Consider the following 19,851-nt stretch of genomic DNA (forward strand, 5'->3'; position numbering starts at 1 on the left):
CAGGAAGGGGTCCTAGGAGCCCCTTTCCATCTTCCAGCTCCATCAGGCACCCATAGTTCTTTGCTGTCTCTTGGTGCCCTTCCCTCCTCCCCTTAACCCTGTAACCTTGGGTTGGACACTTAGAGGACATGAGAAAGGTACTTGGCCTACCTAGACTTCCAGCTCCTCTGTCTACTCTCATGTGGCAACTGGGGTTCAGGATTTCAGGATTTTGTATGCCCTCTCTACCTCTGTGTTCTGGCTGACTATCCTATTACCCCTCTCCACCCAAAAAGAGTGGGGACTGGGGATACAGAGTGAGTCACCCCAAGATGTGCCTCTGTGGTATATAGATTATTTCTAGCTAAAGGCAACTTTAGCTGTGGGCTTAAGAGAAATTTCTGCCTCTCATCCCAACTACCTAGAAGAATTGGGAGCCTTGCATATAAGAGATAATCAGCAATAACCTCTTTTGATCTATCTATAGGGGAGGACAAACTTCTATTTACTAAACATCTGCTCTTATTATCATCCTGCAATGACTTTTTAAAACCCTCAAGGCCTTACCTCATCCTAGCTCAGGATGTCATATACCCATGTTCTCTTTCTGTCTCTGAACCTCTTGTGCATGTGGAGTCTCTGACTCTCTCATGTATGCGGGGGTCTCCATACGTAGGTGTGTATTAAGTTTGGTTATTTTCTCCTGCTAATCTGTCTCATGTATATTTGATTATTAGACCAGCCAAAATAACCGTGAGGATAGAAGAAAGTTTCTTCCTCCCCCACAGGGGTGTCCCTAATCCAGTGGTTCTCAAAGTGTGCACCCTAGAAGATTTCCAGGTGCACCCTATGATATTCCAGAGAAATATGTGCCTGTTGGGGACCAAATAACCAACAGGGTTTTTGGAGTTTAGATTTTGGGGGGACAGAGGTGGGGGAAATTGGCTGTAAGCTGACAGTCTGCCCAACCCCCACCTTACTTGCCTGATTAGGTTGTAAAAGGCTGTTAATAAAGAAGATGTGGCACATATACACTATGGAATACTACTCAGCCATAAGAAATGATGACATCAGACCATTTACAGCAAAATGGTGGGATCTTGATAACATTATACGGAGTGAAATAAGTAAATCAGAAAAAAACAAGAACTACATGATTCCATACATTGGTGGAACATAAAAACGAGACTAAGAGACATGGACAAGAGTGTGGTGGTTACCAGGGGTGGGGGGAGGGAGGACATGGGAGAGAGGGAGGGAGAGAGTTAGGGGGAGGGGGAGGGGCACAGAGAACTAGATAGAGGGTGACGGAGGACAATCTGACTTTGGGCGAGGGGTATGCAACATAATTTAATGACAAAATAACCTAGACATGTTTTCTTTGAATATATGTACCCTGATTTATTAATGTCATCCCATTACCATTAATAAAAATTTATTAAAAAAAAAATTGTGGTGCTGGATTGTTTACACTACCCCCCATGTTTCCCAGAAAGACTGGAGACAAGTTTCTTCTATCCTTTGTTTGGTGTAAAGTTAAGATGATATGTATGGTGGGGCTTTTCTTCACTCAACACAATTAAGAGTAAAAAGAGAGAAATTCTTTAAAGTATTGACGAAGAAATGAGAGTCTGCCTTTCAAATATATGCCCAAACATTGAAGAAATCACTAGGACACATCAGGCTTATGTTTCTCATAAACATAAGAATGAAAAAGCTTAACACATTCGTGCAGGGACCTGCCGAATTTACTAAATCTTACTAAGAATGTATCTATAGATATAAAAAGATAACCTTTTTGTCATTTTTAAATTTTAATTTAATTTTTTTATTTTATTACTCAAAAGAGCCTCAACTTTTTTTTTTTTTTTTTTTTTTCTTTTCATTTTTCTGAAGCTGGAAATAGGGAGAGACAGTCAGACAGACTCCCGCATGTGCCCGACCGGGATCCACCCGGCACGCCCACCAGGGGCGAAGCTCTGCCCACCAGGGGGCGATGCTCTGCCCATCCTGGGCGTCGCCATGTTGCGACCAGAGCCACTCTAGCGCCTGGGGCAGAGGCCACAGAGCCATCCCCAGCGCCCGGGCCATCCCTGCTCCCATGGAGCCTTGGCTGCGGGAGGGGACGAGAGAGACAGAGAGGAAAGCGCGGCGGAGGGGTGGAGAAGCAAATGGGCGCTTCTCCTGTGTGCCCTGGCCGGGAATCGAACCCGGGTCCTCCGCACGCTAGGCCGACGCTCTACCGCTGAGCCAACCGGCCAGGGCCAAGAGCCTCAACTTTTATTTAGCCTTCTGACTCTGTGCTTGTGCTTTCAGTACTTTCACAACGATTTTCTGCTCCTCAATAAGGAAAGCACGCTTGATCCTGTCACGCACACATTTAGCACACATGGATCCACCATAGGCCCTGCTTACATGTGTTTTCGTTTTAGACAACCTCATTAGAACTTTAGGTCTTACAGCATGAACTCCAAGAAGCCGGCCTGGGCACACCCCACATGCAGATTTTGGTGCTTTCCCAACCTTCTTGGTATAAAGGTAAACAATTCGATTACCAGGGGTTTGGGACAGTCTGGTTTTGTTAGAGGCTGTATTGTAGGACAGCCTCCGATGGTATGTCAAACGCTGGACCATTGTGGCTGCCTTAAAGACACCGTCCCCGGAAGAGCTGTCATTTTTTTTTTTTTTTTTTTTTTTTTTTTTTTTCATTTTTCTGAAGCTGGAAACAGGGAGAGACAGTCAGACAGACTCCCGCATGCGCCCGACCGGGATCCACCCGGCACGCCCACCAGGGGCGACGCTCTGCCCACCAGGGGGCGATGCTCTGCCCATCCTGGGCGTCGCCATGTTGCGACCACAGCCACTCTAGCGCCTGAGGCAGAGGCCACAGAGCCATCCCCAGCGCCCGGGCCATCTCTGCTCCAATGGAGCCTTGGCTGCGGGAGGGAAAGAGAGAGACAGAGAGGAAAGCGCGGCGGAGGGGTGGAGAAGCAAATGGGCGCTTCTCCTGTGTGCCCTGGCCGGGAATCGAACCCGGGTCCTCCGCACGCTAGGCCGACGCTCTACCGCTGAGCCAACCGGCCAGGGTTTCATTTTTTTATTTTTTAACCCCTCGTTTTTACAAATTCTAAAAAGCATAACAAAAATGTAACATAAAAAATTTTTAATGTCAGAATAAACTTAATTTTGTCGTATTTATTCGTTTAATTACCATAAAAGCACGCTTGGACTTTATATTTTTTTCTTTAATATTTGACTTAATTATTATAACACATTTCTCAGAAATTTGTATATAGTGCGCCTACAATTATTTGCAGGATTTTAAATGCACCCCAACTTCAAAAAGTTTGAGAACCACTGGCCTAGACACTGTTTCCCATATCCATACCCATCTGTTAGAATCTGGCCGTCTCTAAATTCAGTATTTGTTGACTGCTGACCACATGCCAAGCATAGACTCAGATTGTGTACTCATTCATTCAACAAAAATGCAGTGAGACTTACTACAGGTCAGGCACCACATAATGGTGAACCAAACAGACATTGGTCCCTGCCCCCAAGGAGCTATAGTCTAGTTTATATTGACTGAGTGCCTACTATATACAGATCCTGTACTAAGCACTTTATCTGGATTATTTTACTTAATCTGTCTGAGAAATTGCTTTGTTTAAGGAGCACATCAAACTGAATTATAAAGAAATGAAAGGTTCTGCCAGAGGCAAAGTTGGACCTTGGGGAGAAGTTTCAAAGCGGAGATTCCCAGAACCAGAGGGCTCCCTGGGCCCTTGAAACCCCCGTTGCGTTTGACACACCCATCTCCTCCTCTCACCAGTGCACCCAGACCACAGAACAGGAGTCCCGTCCTGTATCTTTTCTCTGGAGCAGCTGGTCCAGAGGGCTGCTCCCAACCTGTCTACCGAACTTGCCGCTCTTACCTACAGCCCTGGGTTCCTCCCCCGGTGTGGCTCATTGACTCTCAGAGCTTTCGCCGGATGGGGCCTCCGCTCAAGATCACCCATCGAGACACCCGCATTACAGAGAAAACAAACACAGGTCCTGAGTGGTTCAAAATCCCTTCTACGTCCTCGCTGGCCCTTTCCCCCCCGGGGAATGGAACGAGGAAATTAAGTGCTTTCTGGATGTCCGGCATATCCAGCCCTAAACGCAGGCTGGTTCCCAGGGCGATTCTCCGCGCTGGGTTGAGACTGTTTCGCATTCTGGGCACCTTTACACATGCCCCATCCCTGTCGCCAAACTGTAGATGATCAACCACCACCACCCCACCACCCCCTCCCACGACCGCCGCCCTCTCGCGCCAACCCCAGGCCCGGGAGACGCTTCCTCCAGCGAAGGTGGTGGTGGGGACACTGGGACCGCTCATCCCCCCACCCCGGCTCTCCGTCTCCAAGCGCGGCCGGCAGGTGGACAGCGAGCCACCAGCCTGGGTCGGGCGCCCACAGCCTCTTACCTACTCCGGTGAGTCCCACGCGCCAGCCCGCCGCCGCTCAGCCTCCCGCCGGCGCCACCAGCGCCGCCCGGGCTCTACCCGCCTGGGGACCCCGCCCCCGGCCCGCCTCGCCCCGCCTCGCGCAGGTGATCCCGGCGCCCAGGACTAGGGGGCCGCCTCGGGGGTGCCAGGCGGGGGGCACTGGAGTGGCAGCGCCTCCCCGTGGTGTCTTCGTGCGTCTCCCGGGCCTGGGTCCCAAGGACTTCTGGTGGATGGCTCCTTCATCAGACTGGTTTACTTCTGTCTCCCTAGAGCCCGGCACTCCATGCAGCACACAATAAGGCCTCAATCCATGTTTACAGAAACAGAGAAGGCACCTTTGAGAGGGGAATCCTAATGCCTCTCCTTTCACAAGCAGGAAAACTGAGGCCCAGGAAGCAGAGGTGAGTTGTCCAAAGTCACACGGCAGGTGAGTGACAGAAGCAGAACAACCAGGCTTCCTCGGTCTGTCTTCAAATCATTTCCAGAAAGTGTTTGGTGATGGGCTTATCCCTTGGCCCTGGATGCCGGTGAGACGCCATCAAAGCTTTGGTAACTTCCTCTGGGGCCGACTGAGAACTAAGAGAGTTCACTGCGCTTTCATAGGAAACCCCAAGGTGGTCTTTATTAACAAGGATTGATTAGGAAGTATAGTTCTATGATTCTACTTCACCAAAGACACCGGATCAACTCTTGGCTTCCCAGAGCTTGCCTGCAGAGGGAGAGGCAGCTCTGTCCCCAGAGCAGAGCGCCAAGGAACGGGAGGGCCCTGGGGGAAGGGCTGGGGCCTGAGACCTGAATCCCACGGGGCTGTTTCAGGCCGCTTCCAGAACCTCTTGCTGGACTGTGCGCAGGGTCAAGGGCCTGGCACTCAGGTTGTCTCTGGTTCTAATCTGGACTCGGTTGCTTACCAGTTGCAAGGCAGGAGCACTTTCTATTACTGCTCTGAGACTCAGTTTCTTCAGGTTGGATAAAGATAATATGCTTACCTCAGTATAACTGTGGTGAGGATAAAAAATGAGATAATGCTTGCAAAATGCTGGATAAATAGAATTATTGTGCTAAATGGTAGGGGCTGGGGAGGGAGACAAGCTGACACAAAGAGAACCTTGGCACCCTGGGTAGGTCCCTCTGTGCAGGATTTGATGGTCTTCAGCCCTGTCTCCCAGGTCTCTGCTACACCTTCTGTTTTCTCCCTTAACCCAAGCCAACCAAGCCAAAGGACACCTGCCATGTCAGAATAAGTCTGCACACTCCTACTGCGAGAGATTTGAGAAGGACACTCTCTCTCACCAGGCTCCCCTGTAGAGAGTTGACGTGGGTCAGGTACCTGGCCAAGCCCAGTGAGATAGAAGCATAAAAAGGCTCAAGCCAACCTTCAGCTCTCAGTTTATTTATTCCTGAAGTCCTCCTGAACGTTCCGTACAGGCCAGGCACTTGGCAAGGTGGGGCAGAGACAGTGGAGGCCCCACCGCGCAGCCTGCAGACCTCACCTTCCAGTGGGGCCAGGGGGACAGTGGATACCAAACCAGAAAGGATGGTAACACAAGAGAAGGACAGTGTATGAAAAGTTCCTACCAAGGGGTAGGAAGAGTGGGCAGGTAAAAGTGATGATGTTTAAGTGTATAAACTTGTCAGGGGTGGTAAATAAGCCACAGGGAGCCAATACACAGTATAATGAATATGGATAATAATATTGTCCTATAATGATGGAATGTGGTAAGTATTGCTGAATCCACAATTATACTACAATATAAAAATGTAACAAAGTAATACCTTATATACCTTAAACTTACACAATGTTACATGTCAAATGTATTCCATTAAAAAACAACAACAACAATAACAAAGAGCCCTGGCCGGATAGCTCGGTTGGTTAGAGCATCATTCTGAAGCACAGAGTTTGCTGGTTCAATCCCCCGTCAGGGCACATACAGGAACAGATTGATGTTTCTGTCTTTCTCTCTCTCCCTTCCTCTCTCACTAAAGTTAATAAATAAAAAAATTTTAGAAAGAAAAAAGAACAAAAAACACCATATGGCAGTTTGGTTACTGATGAGTCAATTGTGCCCTGAGCAGCAGAGACTTCCGTGACCAGAATCACTGATTCCCCGTTCTGGCTGAGCTGATGCAACTTCGAAACCTTTGGGTCTCCGCTGGATTTTACACCCACAGAGTCTGAGCCCAGGGAGGCAGGGAAACCCCGTAGTGTCACAGGTAAAGGCAGAGGTACCCTAGCTCCCAGTCCAAAGCCTAACCCCCTGGCCTTGACTTGTACCTCAGGCAAACCAAGAACAGGTCATTTGAGGAAAAGAGAGTAAGACTATTAAATTATATTCTTTGTAAAAAAAAATGACCACAATTCTAAATGATGGAGAAAGGCCATGCCAATTGTGCTTCATAGTTGAGGCACCAGACATACAAATACTCAGGCATTTCCAACTCTTGGAGATGTGTGTGTGTGTGTGTGTGTGTGTGTGTGTGTGATGTGAGTAATGATATGAAATATGTATTTTGATCTTCATCTATGGTTCCTGGCTCACAGCTCCCAAAACCCTCGTAATTCCTAAATGATTAAAGCAACAGAGGCATCTTTTGTTACAATTTTTGGCTTTGTTCTCAGTCCCTAAAATAACTTAAGAGTGATAAAGGTGAAATGGATGTCTTCTGTTATTCATAACAAGCCCCCTCCAACCACACCTGAGTTTACATTAAGAAGTGATATTCACAAAGCCTCTGGTTAACTTAAGGATGGAAGCTGGTTGCCAGACCGGCCAGTCATTGGAGGGCTGGGCTTTCAGTGCTCACCACCCACATCTGGGGAAGGGAGAGGGGCTGGAGGCCGACTCAGTCGCTAATGGCTAATGATTCAGTCATACCTGCATGATGAAGCCCCCGTAAAAACTCAAAAGGACAGGATTTGGAGAGGTCCCAGACTGGTGAATAAGAATGCGGCAGCAAGCCAGGAAGGTGGCACAACTCAAAGTCCATGGGACAGAAGCTTCTGTGCTTGGGACCTTTCTGGACATCACCCTATGTATCTCTTTATCTGGTTGTTCATTTGTATTTTTAAATATCTTTTGTAATAAGCTAGCAAGCTAGGAAGTAAACAGCTCTCCTGAGCTCTGTGAGTCACTCTAACAAATTAAAGCCAAGGGGAGGATCATGGGAACCTCTGATTTGTACCGGGTCATCAGAACCACAGGTAACAGCCTGGATGGACTTCCGATTGGCATCTGAAGATGGGGGTGGCCAGTCTTGTGGGACTGAGCCCTTAACCTGTGGGATCTGATGCTATCTCCAGGTAGCGTCAGAATTGAGTTAAATTGTAGGACACCCAGCTGGTGGCAGAGCACTGCTTGGAAACCCTTCTCCTCCTCCCCCCCACATCTGATGACCAAAAGTGTCAAAATTAAAGCAGGGTATTGCAAATAGAGGAAACATGACCAGGCGGTGGCTCAGTGGATAGAGCATCAAACTGGTATGCGGAGGACCCAGGTTCGAAACCCCGAGATCACCAGCTTGAGTACAGGCGCATCTGGTTTGAGCAAGGCTCACCAGCGTGAGCCCAAGGTTGCTGGCTTGAGCAAGGGGTCACTTGCTCTGCTGTAGCCCCCCGGTCAAGGCACATAAGAGAAAGCAGTCAATGAACAACTAAGGTGCTGCAACAAAGAATTGATGCTTCTCATCTCTCTCCCTGCCTGTCTGTCCCTATGTGTCCCTCTCTCTGTCTCTCTCTCTGTCACACACACAAAAAAAGTATGTCTGTATACTGATTGAGATTTGAAGAAAATTGGTGGAATATAAATAAAGTGTGCTAATTTTCCATGTTCGTGTGTGTGTGTGTGTGTGTGTAAAGATATTTATAGAAAACAGTTTCGTAAGTCAATGAAAATTGTTTATAAAATTACCCAACAAACTACCCCTGTTTCAGATGTACCGTATGGATTCTTAGATGCTGGGAGATTTAAAAATAACACACACACACACACACACACACACACACACACACACACACAACTGCACCAGCTAGCAGAGGGTGTTTCTCTTTTCCTATTGGCAGAGGGGGCTGCTGCCGCCCAGCCTTTGAGCACCTGGATTGGTTCCCCTGGCCAGGATTGTGCAGTCTCTCTCGCTTCTTCCCTCAAAAACCTTAATCTGCTGTTTATGGCTTTAGAGGTGGTTGCCTGGGAAACCAGACAAATGTCATTTAGGATTAGAATTCAATTTCAGGGGGAGATGAAGTACAGAGAATCATGAACCCAGAGAAATTTAAGTCCACACTGATTAATCCAGTCAAATAAATAAATAAATAAAAACATACTTAGGTTCAGTTGATTTTGAAATCAATTCCATGCCTCTCATCCAAGGGGGCGGAGAAAGGAGCAAAGGACAAAGGAAGTCATGGTTCTTGAATATCTGCAGTGCACACAGTGAGACTTCTCCGCTGCTCCCCAGATAAACGTGTTATCCAGAGATAAGATCCAGAGGAGGCAGGCCCCCCTTCCACAAGCCATTGTCCTGCTTTGGGGTTTATCCCCATTTTACCTCCAGGTACATTTGTGCGGTGGATTTAGAGGGAGAAGAGAGTGAGGGAGGCTGATCCAGGTGTCTGTAACCCCCAGCAGGTCACCTGATCTCCCTGGGCCTCTGTTTTCTCACCTGTGAAGTGGCAGGTTAGACTGTTTGGTTGCTGAGGCTCCACGGGAAATTTGATTGACATGACCACCCCTTTTAAAAGCTCGTCCAGGTAAATTACCTGGCAACTTCCTCATTTTTATGTCACATGTTTAGGAACCCTGTGAGTCAGTGTCAGTGTATTAGCACAAATCATTTGCAGGTGTGTGCAAGGAAAAAACTTCTCTTTCCAGAATGAAAATGAGAGGCTATAAATGAAGCCCTCTGGCTGTCAGCAGAAGCTGCTCTTCTTCACCTTGACAAAGAATGGTGCTCCCCCCACTCCTAGGGATTCTAGGCACACTTGCTGGTAGCAGTTAGCCCATTTGCAACTGTCTCAGCTGCCGAATCCTCTCTCTCCTGGTACCTCCAGATCCATCCTAATATCAGGCACACTAGGAAATTTACAGCAAGAGTGGAAAGAACGCTCACACACACCCACGGAAGAAGCAGTTCAACAGCTACTCCATTTACTTGCTGTGTGACCTCAGGCAGATCTCCTAACCTCTTTGGGCTTTTGTTAACTCTTCTTTGATTCAATCATTCATTCGACAATTATTTACTGATTGCCTGTTATATGCCAGCAGTGAACTAAGGAGACAACCCCCACCCTGATGAAGCAAGCTTACAGTCTGATGTTGAAAGAAAACAGTAACAATAAAGAAGCCAATGGTATGGCATGTTGGAGGGTGGTAAGTGCTCTGGAGAAAAATAAAGGTGAGGTGGAAGAGTGATATCAGCCCCTGTCCCCCCCAAAGGGTTGTGATGAGGACTGAATGAGTTAATGCGCGTAATACTTCCTCAAACAGTAATGGGCTGTGTAAATATAAAGAGTAATTATAATATTGAAAATAAACATTTTGTAAAATTAACGCGTTTACTGAGATTCTGAAGGTCCAGAGAATGTGTGATCCAGGGATGAGAACCCAAGTCAGTTCGAATCATGGCCCGCTGGAATGGAACCTGAATGTTCATTGGTCCTGGCTGTCCCTTAAAATCACCTGGGTGCTTTGAAAAACTGTTGAGGTGAAGGTCACCCTGCAGTCCCCTGAATCATTCACTTCTTCTGCCCCCCACAAGCTGCCCAGGAGATGTTTTTTTTTTTTTCCTTTTTTTTTTCCCCATTTTTTCGAAGCTGGAAACAGGGAGGCAGTCAGACTCCCGCATGCACCCGACCGAGATCCACCCAGCATGCCCACCAGGGGGCGATGTTCTGCCCCTCTGGGGCGTTGCTCTCTTGCATCCAGAGCCATTCTAGCGCCTGAGGCAGAGGCCACAGAGCCATCCCCAGCGCCCGGGCCATCTTTGCTCCAATGGAGCCTTGGCTGTGGGAGGGGAAGGGAGAGACAGAGAGGAAGGAGAGGGAGAGGGGTGGAGAAGCAGATGGGCGCTTCTCCTGTGTGCCCTGGCCGGGAATCGTACCCGGGACTCCTGCACACCAAACCGATGCTCTACCGCTGAGCCAACCGGCCAGGGCCTACCCAGGAGATGTTAATGTGTGTGTGACCGGAGTCAGAGCCTCATCTGGCCTTGCGGAAAGGCTCCTGTGTGGAGAGTGCAACAATATAATGTATATTTTATATAATGCAATGTATGCTATATCCATTACCTGTAATATATGATTAATTTTATTTATTTTTTTTGTATTTTTCTGAAGTGAGCACCAGGCAGCAGAGACAGACTCCCGCATACGCCCGACTGGGATCTACCCGGCATGCCCACCAGGGGGTGATGCTCTGCCCCTCTGGGCCGTTCCTCCAATGCAACTGGAGCCATTCTAGTGCCTGAGGTGGAGGCCATGGAGCCATCCTCAGCACCTAGGCCAACTTTGCTCCAATGGAGCAGTGGCTGCAGGAGGGGAAGAGAGAGATAAAGGAGAGGGGGAAGGGTGGAGAAGCAGATGGGCCTTCTCCTGTGTGCTCTGGCTGGGAATTGAACCTGGGACTTCCACACGTCGGGCCGATGCTCTACTGCTGAGCCAACCAGCCAGGGCTTATTTGTACTTATTTTTTGTTTACCTGATCTCTGAAATCAAAGTGTCAGCAGGGTTGGTTCCTGCTGAGGGCTCTGAGAGCGGGTCTGTCCTTTGTCGCTCCCCTGACTTCTGGTGCTTGGTGTTCCTTGGCTTGCAGAACATCATTCCAATCTCTTCCTCTGTCTTCTCATGGCATTGTCTTTGTGTCATGTCCACATTTCCCTCTTCTTTTTTATTTTTAGTGAGAGAGAGGGACAGACCAACAAGTAGGGAGAGAGATGAGGAGCATCAACTCATAGTTATGGCACCTTAGTTGTTCATTGATTGCTTTTCATATGTGCCTTGAGTGGGGGGGCTCCAGCCAAGCCAGTAACCCCTTGCTCAAGCCAGCAACCTTGGGCTCAAGCCAGTGACCATAGGGTCATGTTAATGATCCCACACTTAGGCCAGCGATGCCATGCTCAAGCCAGATGAGCCCACACTCAAGCCGGTGACCTCGGGGTTTTGAACCTGGGTCCTCAGTGTCCCAGGCCGATGCTCTATCTACTGTGCCACTGCCTGGTTGGGCACAAATTTCTATTTTCTTGTAAGGTCACAAGTCAAATTTGATTCAGGACCACTCTAATCTAGTATGACATCACATTATCTTAATTATTTCTGGAAAGATCCTATTTCTAAATTAGGTCACATGAACAGGTTTCAGGTAGATGGATTGGGGGGGGGGTACTATTCAGCCCATTACAGAAGCACATAGGCATTTCCCCAAAGAAGATATAATAGCTTAGAAGTCCATGAAAAAAAAATGTGTGTTCCATCTCCTACAAGAAATCAACTACCCCAGCAACTCAGCCAATGAGAAACGAAATCTCCCTGAATTCTTAGCTTTTCTCCAATGGTCTTTGTTCACAGTGACCCCTCCCAAAATCCTCCTTTTTCTCCATAAAATAGCGCCCCTCTGCTTTGTGTTTTGGATTTGCCTATGGCTTTGCTATAGCTCACATGTCCCGGATTGCAATTCTTGGCTGTTCCCAAATAAACACATTTTTGCTGTTAAAATAATTGACTGTTTTATTTATTTTTTTAAGTTTTTATTTTTTAATTTTTATTTATTTAATTTTTTACAGAGACACAGAGAGAGTCAGAGGGATAGACAGGGATAGACAGACAGGAATGGAGACAGATGAGAAGCATCAATCATTAGTTTTTTGTTGCGTGTTGCGACTTCTTAGTTGTTCATTGATTGCTTTCTGATATGTGCCTTGACTGCGGGCCTTCAGCAGACTGAGTAACCCCTTGCTGGAGCCAGCGACCTTGGTCCAAGCTGGTGAGCTTTTGCTCAAGCCGGATGAGCCCGCGCTCAAGCTGGCGACCTTGGGGTCTCGAACCTGGGTCCTTCCACATCACAGTCCAACGCTCTATCCACTGTGCCACCGCCTGGTCAGGCAATCAACTGTTTTATTTTTAAGGTCAGCAACATTTAATAAAAAATCGATGTGACTTACTTGGAGATTCAAATCCTTTATACAATGCATCTAGCAATAGAATAGATGGTACCTGATTTTTTCTGAAGTATTTATCCTAAAAGACACAAATATCACCAATACAATCTGAATTTCACCTAAATAAATCACAGCAAGATTTTTCATATTATTTTTATTTTTAAAATTTTGGGGGGATGGAGGGGGATAAAGAGAGGGAGGGCAGGAGGGAGGGAGAGAGAGAGAAGCATTCATTTGTTCTGCTTAGTTGTGCATTCATGCCTCCAGTACGTGCCCTGACTGGGGATCAAACCCACAACCTTGGCGTCTTGGGACACTCCAACTGACTGAGCTAACCAGCCACAGAAGGTATTTTTTATGTTCAGTGAGGGCTGAATGACTTATTGCTCACACTCTCTATTTTAATATGTCTCTTGGTGATAATCAGGCACTGATACATACATTGTTGAATTTAACTTTCAATTCAGTTTATTATTTAAACCTTGTATTTTCTATTCTGCGTTTAAAAATTTTTATCTTCAAATTAAAATTAATAAAAAAATAAAAAGTTATTTTGCCTGACCAGACAGTGGTGCAGTGGATAGAGCGTTAACCTGGGATGCTGAGGACCCAAGTTTGAAACACCAAGGTCGCCAGCTTTAGTGCAGGCTCACCAGCTTGAGCCCAAGGTCGCTGGCTTGAGCAAGCGGTCACTGGCTCAGCTCGAGCCCCCCCCCCCCCATCAAGGCAACTATGAGAAAGCAAGCAATGAACTAAAGTGCTGCTACTATGAGTCAATGCTTCTCATCTCTCTCTTTTCCTGTCTGTCTGTCCCTGTCTGTTCCTGGCTCTAAAAAAAAAAAGCATTTTATCTTTAGGTTATTTGCAGTGTTTTCCCAACTTGCGGTTTTAGCCAAGGAATCCTTAGCTCAAGTGAAATCTTATTCTATGACCATATGCACAACAAATAAAAATAAAGCAGGCGTACAGAGCCCCAGTAACCTGGAACCTCAGCTCCACCTGCAGGCAGCCCCATAGAACACAGCCTGGAAAAGTATCTGCTTAATGAAAATGTCTCCAGCTACTCCAGGTTTATTAAAATAAACAAGAACACTAACAATTTAAAAAGTCTGTGAATCCTAATGCATTTTCTTCTGGAATACTAAAGATTTCAGTTTGACACAGCAGTGGTGTGTGGTAGAAAGAACCTGGGACAGAGGCAAGAAACTTAAGATTCTGATCCCAAGGGGGTTCCCACCCAGAAACGTGGATTGGCAATGCCTGTTGGGCCATCTGCTTGTACAAGTGAGTGGTGGGTCTGGAGAGTGGGGAGTATACGAACTACTCTGGTGAGATCTCACAGGGTTGGAGGTTGGCAGATGAGCTTCTGGTTAGAGGAGCCTCAGATCCCCACTCCCCCACTCCCTTCAAAAGGAGCAGCTCTGTTTAACCCCACCCTTGTTTCACAATCAGTTTTCATCTTCTTCTATAAGGTTTCATCTGAACAAAGAGCAGAGTTCTATGGCTTAAAAATAGGTGTAAGATAAACCTCTACAGTCACTGCTAGCTTCTCTCTCTCTCTATATATATATATGTTCATATTGAGAGGTAGGGAGGCAGAGACAGACTCCCACATGTGCCCCAACCAGGATCCATCCAGCAAGCCCTTTACCAGGTGATGCTCTGCCCACCTGGAGCCTCTGCTCTGTTGCTCGGCAACTGAGCTATTTTAGTGCTTGAGGCAAGGCCATGGAGCCATCCTCAGTGCCTGGGGCCAACTTGCTCAAACCATTGAGCCATGGTTGAGGGAGTAGAAGGGGAGGGGAGGAGAAGCAGATGGTCACTTCTCCTGTGTGCCCTGACTGAGATTTGAACCTGGGACTTCCACACACCAGGCTGACGCTGTACTTCTGAGCCAACCGGCAAGGGCAGCTTCAATATTTTGATTTGGAGATATCTTTTTTTTTTTTTCAAAACCAAGACCAAAAATAAGCCTTTAATAGGAATAAATTATTTTGAACTGAGGAGCAAAGCAGGGTTTACAACTTTTGTTGGTGAAGTACACAAATCATGGTGGTTATTTCCAGGGTTGGCAGGAGTTGGCACTAACTGGCACCACCAGCATTCAAGTTCAACAGGAATCTAGGTAAGGGAACAAACATAGTATTTCATTTTCTATCTTTTTATGTGTTATTATCGAAACATAAGTGATATTTATTGAAAATACTATACACAAAGAACACAATTCAATGGCTTGATAAAAAAAAAAAAAACCACTAACTTTATTTTTATTAGCCTGAAAAACAAAACTTGTTACAATTAATCACAAAGACTCCAAAAAAACCCCTACATTCTGCTTTTGTCACCTGGATAGGATAATGTTTAAATGTCCTCAAAATACAGCGTAGCCAGAGTTGACAAGTAACATGACTACAATGGACTGTCACTTCAAGCACGCTAAAATGTGGAATACACATATGTAAATTATTGACCAGGCTTTTGAAGTACAATGGTCACTGGAGTTTATAAGTTTCAGCAAGGTAATGTGCCCCAAAATATAACCCAAGATTACAAACACATTCAGACAAAATAATAAATTCAACTCCTGGGTTCAATTAAGATAGAAGGATGAAACTTTTCTTTAACTTGGAGGATATGCACAATAGAGCAGCAATGTTAAACCGGTACTAGAGGGAGTTCAGGCTGAGAAGCAGCTGCAAGAATATGGCACAATCAGCCATCTTCTCTCTCTTCAGTCCCCAATGTGAGTTAGGAAGGTTGGGGACAAAACAGAAGACAATGTAGAAAAACACGTATTATCAGCATAGATGTAAATCTTCCATTATGACAAGAATGAACATTCTGTCAAAGCTGGGTGTTTACAGGACGTGACTTTGTTTCAAAAGGAAATGTATGTTTAAAATAGACTGTTTAAATGGGCTGAGATACTTTGACTCAGCCCAAGGTTACATTTCTTCTTAACCTTGCCTGGAAACTTCTATCTTGAATATGACCATTTTAATAATCTCTTTGGTCAGCAAACCTAGCAATTGTTGCAATTTTTGGTTCTTTGTTGCTTGTATATTTGGTAATAACAACAATACTCCTTTTAAAAATAATTAGACAAAAAATTTTTTTTTAATGTTTGTTTTATTGATTTTAGAGAGAGGAAGGGAGAAAGCAGGAGAGAGACAGGAACATCTGTTCTATGTTCCCTGACCAGGGAATGAACCTGCAACCTTGGTGTACTGGAATGACGCTCTAACCAACTGAGCTACCCGGCAAGGTCACAATTCTTCAAGTTATTACCATTTCCCCCTGATTCATGGTTAGAGAAAACAAAGGTGTTCCACTTAAGATGATATGGCTGGCCCTGGCCGGTTGGCTCAGTGGTAGAGCGTCGGCCTGGTGTGCAGAAGTCCCGGGTTCGATTCCGGGCCAGGGCACACAGGAGAAGCGCCCATCTGCTTCTCCACCCCTCCCCCTCTCCTTCCTCTCTGTCTCTCTCTTCCCCTCCTGCAGCGAGGCTCCATTGGAGCAAAGATGGCCCGGGCACTGGGGATGGCTCCTTGGCCTCTGCCCCAGGTGCTGGAGTGGCTCTGGTCGCAACAGAGCGACGCTCCGGAGGGGCAGAGCGTCGCCCCCTGGTGGACGTGCCGGGTGGATCCCGGTCGGGCTCATGCGGAGTCTGTCTGACTGTCTCTCCCCGTTTCCAGCTTCAGAAAAATACAAAATTAAAAAAAAAAAAAAAGATGATATGGCTGACTCACATTCTAGTGGAGTTCAGAAAAAAAAAACTGAGCATTCACTGAATTGTTAGACAATGTTCATAAACTGTGTTCATTAAACTTATTTAACTTTCTAAAAGGTGAGCTTCTTCAACGTGGACTTACCACCCCAGCTAGGAGGCAACTATTTCCTCAAGTCTTTTGTTCCTTTATTGGCACACTTATTATATAAGTCATCTGTCTCCTTTTTGTACAGGAAGGTGTGAATGCAAATAGGCGAAAAGGAGCCCAGTGATGGGAAAAAGGAGGACTGCCCGTGTCCACCGGTGTGATGGGTATGCAGTACCCTACTCTGGGGGAAAGAATCACATCCAGCAGACAGTGAACCTGAGGCACCAAAGAATTTCATACATTTTCCACTGCCTAATTATGTTTGAGATTTTTCCCTTTTATAAATAAAACCATGGTCCATAAAAGTCTATATAAAACTGTGAAGCACAGTCATCAGTCTTTTACAGGGATTTCACTAGCACTGAGTATCATGCTAGCAATTTCCAAATCATAATTAGATCTCATGCTGCTTCATTAGAATCACATCTCAAGTATGAATCTGTATTTTATCCTCATCACTATTTTTTTGGTATTTTTCCAAAGTTAGAAGCGGAAAGGCAGTCAGACAGACTCCCCGCATGTGCCTGACTGGGATCCGCCAGGCATGCCCACCAGGGGGCGATGCTCAGCCCATCTGAGTCATTGCTCTGCTGTGGCTGGAGCCATTCTAGCGCCTGAGGCGAAGGCCATGGAGCCGTCCTCAGTGCCGGGGTCAACTTTGCTCTAATGGAGCCTTGGCTGCAGGAGGGGAAGAGAGAGAGAGAGAGGAAGGGAGAGGGGGAAAGGTGGAGAAGCAGATGGGTGCTTCTCCTGTGTGCCCTGACCTGGGATTCAACCTGGGACTTTCACATACTGGGCTGACACTTTGCTGCTGAGCCAACAGGCCAGGGCCCCTCATCACTATTAAATCTAGGAAAACCTATATAAAATGTCAATGCAATTGCTGGCTACCAAGATCATACTACTGATCTGTGAGGTCACAGAAGATCACTCATATGCATCATGCTTCATTGTATTTTTTGGAAGATGTAAATATAGCTTATAATTATGTTTCCTTCTCTCTAGATAAAAAAAAAAGACAGTAACATTTTATACTGAGTTCCAGAGAGATTAAATTAATTTATAACCTGTCAAGTCACCCAGGACAGAGCTGGAGCCTGAACCAGCTCTGAGCCCTGTCAAAACCCATTCTCCTCACTGCCCCCATTTTGCCCCCAGTTACAGCTCCCAGCAACCTCAGTCCCTGAGGAAGAGAGATGATTGCTCCCTTCGCCTTTCCTTACGCCCTCTAATAGAGTTCTGTGTCAGGGACAGGCAGTCCCACGCTACAGGAAGGGAGGGAAGGAGGGACGCAAAGAGGGAAAGAAGAAAGAAGGAAGAAAGGGAAGGAGTAGAGGAGAAATACTCATTCCTGCAGAGATAGGTCTGAATCGTCAGCACTACTGTCCCCAAGTCTGAGTCCTTCAACAGGAGCTCCTTAGAAGGACTCTTGGAGTCATTCTCTCCGATTGGAGGCTATCAGAGAGTAGGTGGCAGGACAGCTGGGACAACCTGGCTGGTTCAGGACTTCGATGTCCTCTGAGCAAATGGAATCCAGAGTCTCCTGTAGTTTGTACCAGAGGTAGTAACAGGGTGGAGCTCAGAGTGGGCAAAGCACAGAGAGGGCCAGTGGGGTAAGCGGCCACTGGACCTGCAGGGGAGCTCCAAGGATAAGCAGGTTAGTCTTTACAAGAAGCTGAGGAGGAACTCGCCCTCCTGGGCACCTCGAAGGAGGGTGGTAGGCTGACAGTACTCAAACAGTCAGGCCTGCTCCTGGGGCAGTTTCGGGGAGCACTCCATCACGCCATGCGTGAGGGCCAGCCACAGCCAGGCCGAGCATTCCGAGATGATGTGTTTGTGGGTGACAGCTTTCAGGAGAGGTCAGAAGCCAGGCTGAGGCAGAGGCTTCTGGGAGGCACTCTTCTTCCTAGCCCCACCCCCGGCCTCCACGAGAATGTTTGGCATGCATCCGTGGATAAACACGGCCTCCAGGGAGCTGCACATGGTTATTGGCATCTCCGTCTTCCTAGTGACCCCTCTGTCCAAGAACACGTACTGCTTCTGCAATGCTATCACGGATTCCACTAGCTTCTTCTTGGAGACCCGGATAGTAGCCAGGGGGGTCCAGTCCATTCTCCACCACCGAGAGCATTTCTATTTTGCAGCAGCTCCCAAGGAGAATCATGCAACACCAAACGAGGTGGAAAGTGGGGTACTCCTGACCAGGCAGCCCCAGAATCTCTCACCCAACCCTACCTACCGCCTCTGGTGCGGACAACTGCAAGCTGCGCCCACCGCGCTTGAATCTCTCACGTTGCCTTGCGCCCCGCCCCGGCTCACCCGGAGCCTATCGTGAGGCCCAGAAGAGCTGCGGGGCGGGGTCAGCGCTCTTAGCCGCCCAACTTTTAGGAAGTTTCAGATTGGTTCCGCGCCAGACCAGATTCTGGCGTCTGGATTCCCGACCTCTCCTGGCCTCAGCACCATCTGAGTAACTTTGGGGCTGTCATTTGGTCTCCTTCAGCTAAGCTTGTCCACTTGTAAAACAGGACCAATCCTATTTTTGCCTCTGCGACAAGCATCAGCGCAGCCTGGAGGGCAGAGCTCAGGCTTGGGTTATATCACATTTCCAGAAGATGGAATTAATGTTAAAGGGAAACAAAAACAACTGTTGCCTAGAATGAAAACGCTACACCTAACTTCAATTCCCTGGGATCTTTTTGATGGAAACATCCTATAAACTACAATGTTCTGCATCGACCTTTACGTTGAACTTGAAAACTCCCCAGTAGTTTTTGTTTGGCTTTTAATTATCCATTGGTTTTAGTACAAAACTTTTTGAAGAAGCAGACCGTGAAAAGACTAGTTTGTTTCCAAATTTCCGATTTTCAGCTCTTCAAAGGAACTGTTCTCACCATTTCTGCCTCTTAAACTTTAAGTAGGCTTTTAAAAAAGATTTATTTTGGGCCTGACCAGGCGGTGGCGCAGTGGATAGAGCGTTGGACTGGGATGCCGAGGACCCAGGTTCAAGACTCCAAGCTTGAGCACGGGCTCATCTGGCTTGAGCAAAAGCTCACCAGCTTGGACCCAAGGTCGCTGGCTCAAGCAAAGGGGTTACTCGGTCTGCTGAAGGCCCGCAGTCAAGGCACATATGAGAAAGCAATCAATGAACAACTAAGGTGTCGCAATGCGCAACGAAAGCGAAAAACTAATGATTGAGGCTTCTCATCTCTCTCCGGCCCTGTCTATCCCTCTCACTGACTCTCTCTCTGTCTCTGTAAAAAAAAAAAAAAAAAAAAGAATCTTGAAAAAAGATTTATTTTGGGTTTTAATAGGTGGGTCTGTTGAAAGAAGTGGTCGGCAAACTCATTAGTCAGTAGA

At 47.0% G+C, this 19,851-nt stretch overlaps 2 protein-coding genes and 1 long non-coding RNA gene across 10 annotated transcripts in view; 1 reads left to right on the forward strand and 2 right to left on the reverse strand.

The window, feature by feature from the left end:
- NCMAP (non-compact myelin associated protein) overlaps positions 1-4,559 on the reverse strand; it is a 45,160-nt gene extending 40,601 nt beyond the window's left edge. For 2 of the 5 annotated variants that reach the window (XM_066270086.1, XM_066270082.1), the window contains exon 1: positions 4,448-4,559. The gene's annotated coding sequence lies outside the window, so the exon portion shown is untranslated. The remainder of the gene's footprint in view (positions 1-4,447) is intronic. The other 3 variants (XM_066270087.1, XM_066270084.1, XM_066270085.1) reach the window with 3 other exon arrangements.
- Positions 2,253-2,625, reverse strand: LOC136329185 (large ribosomal subunit protein eL34-like). Its single transcript, XM_066265134.1, has one exon. It carries the CDS (start codon positions 2,611-2,613, stop codon positions 2,260-2,262), a length of 354 nt encoding a protein of 117 aa, XP_066121231.1. The 5' UTR covers positions 2,614-2,625; the 3' UTR covers positions 2,253-2,259.
- A 55-nt stretch (positions 4,560-4,614) lies between the features above and the next one.
- Positions 4,615-12,157, forward strand: LOC136331503 (uncharacterized). 4 transcript variants are annotated; one of them, XR_010730491.1, is made up of 3 exons: positions 4,615-4,869; positions 9,727-9,834; positions 10,800-12,157. It is a non-coding gene; the product is annotated as an uncharacterized lncRNA (long non-coding RNA). The 4 variants fall into 4 exon arrangements; XR_010730492.1 differs by having other exon boundaries at positions 9,727-9,814; XR_010730493.1 differs by having other exon boundaries at positions 9,730-9,834.
- The last annotated feature ends 7,694 nt before the right edge of the window (positions 12,158-19,851 follow it).

The sequence above is a fragment of the Saccopteryx bilineata genome, chromosome 3 (genome assembly GCF_036850765.1).
Source record: "Saccopteryx bilineata isolate mSacBil1 chromosome 3, mSacBil1_pri_phased_curated, whole genome shotgun sequence".
Taxonomy (NCBI): Eukaryota; Metazoa; Chordata; class Mammalia; order Chiroptera; family Emballonuridae; genus Saccopteryx; species Saccopteryx bilineata.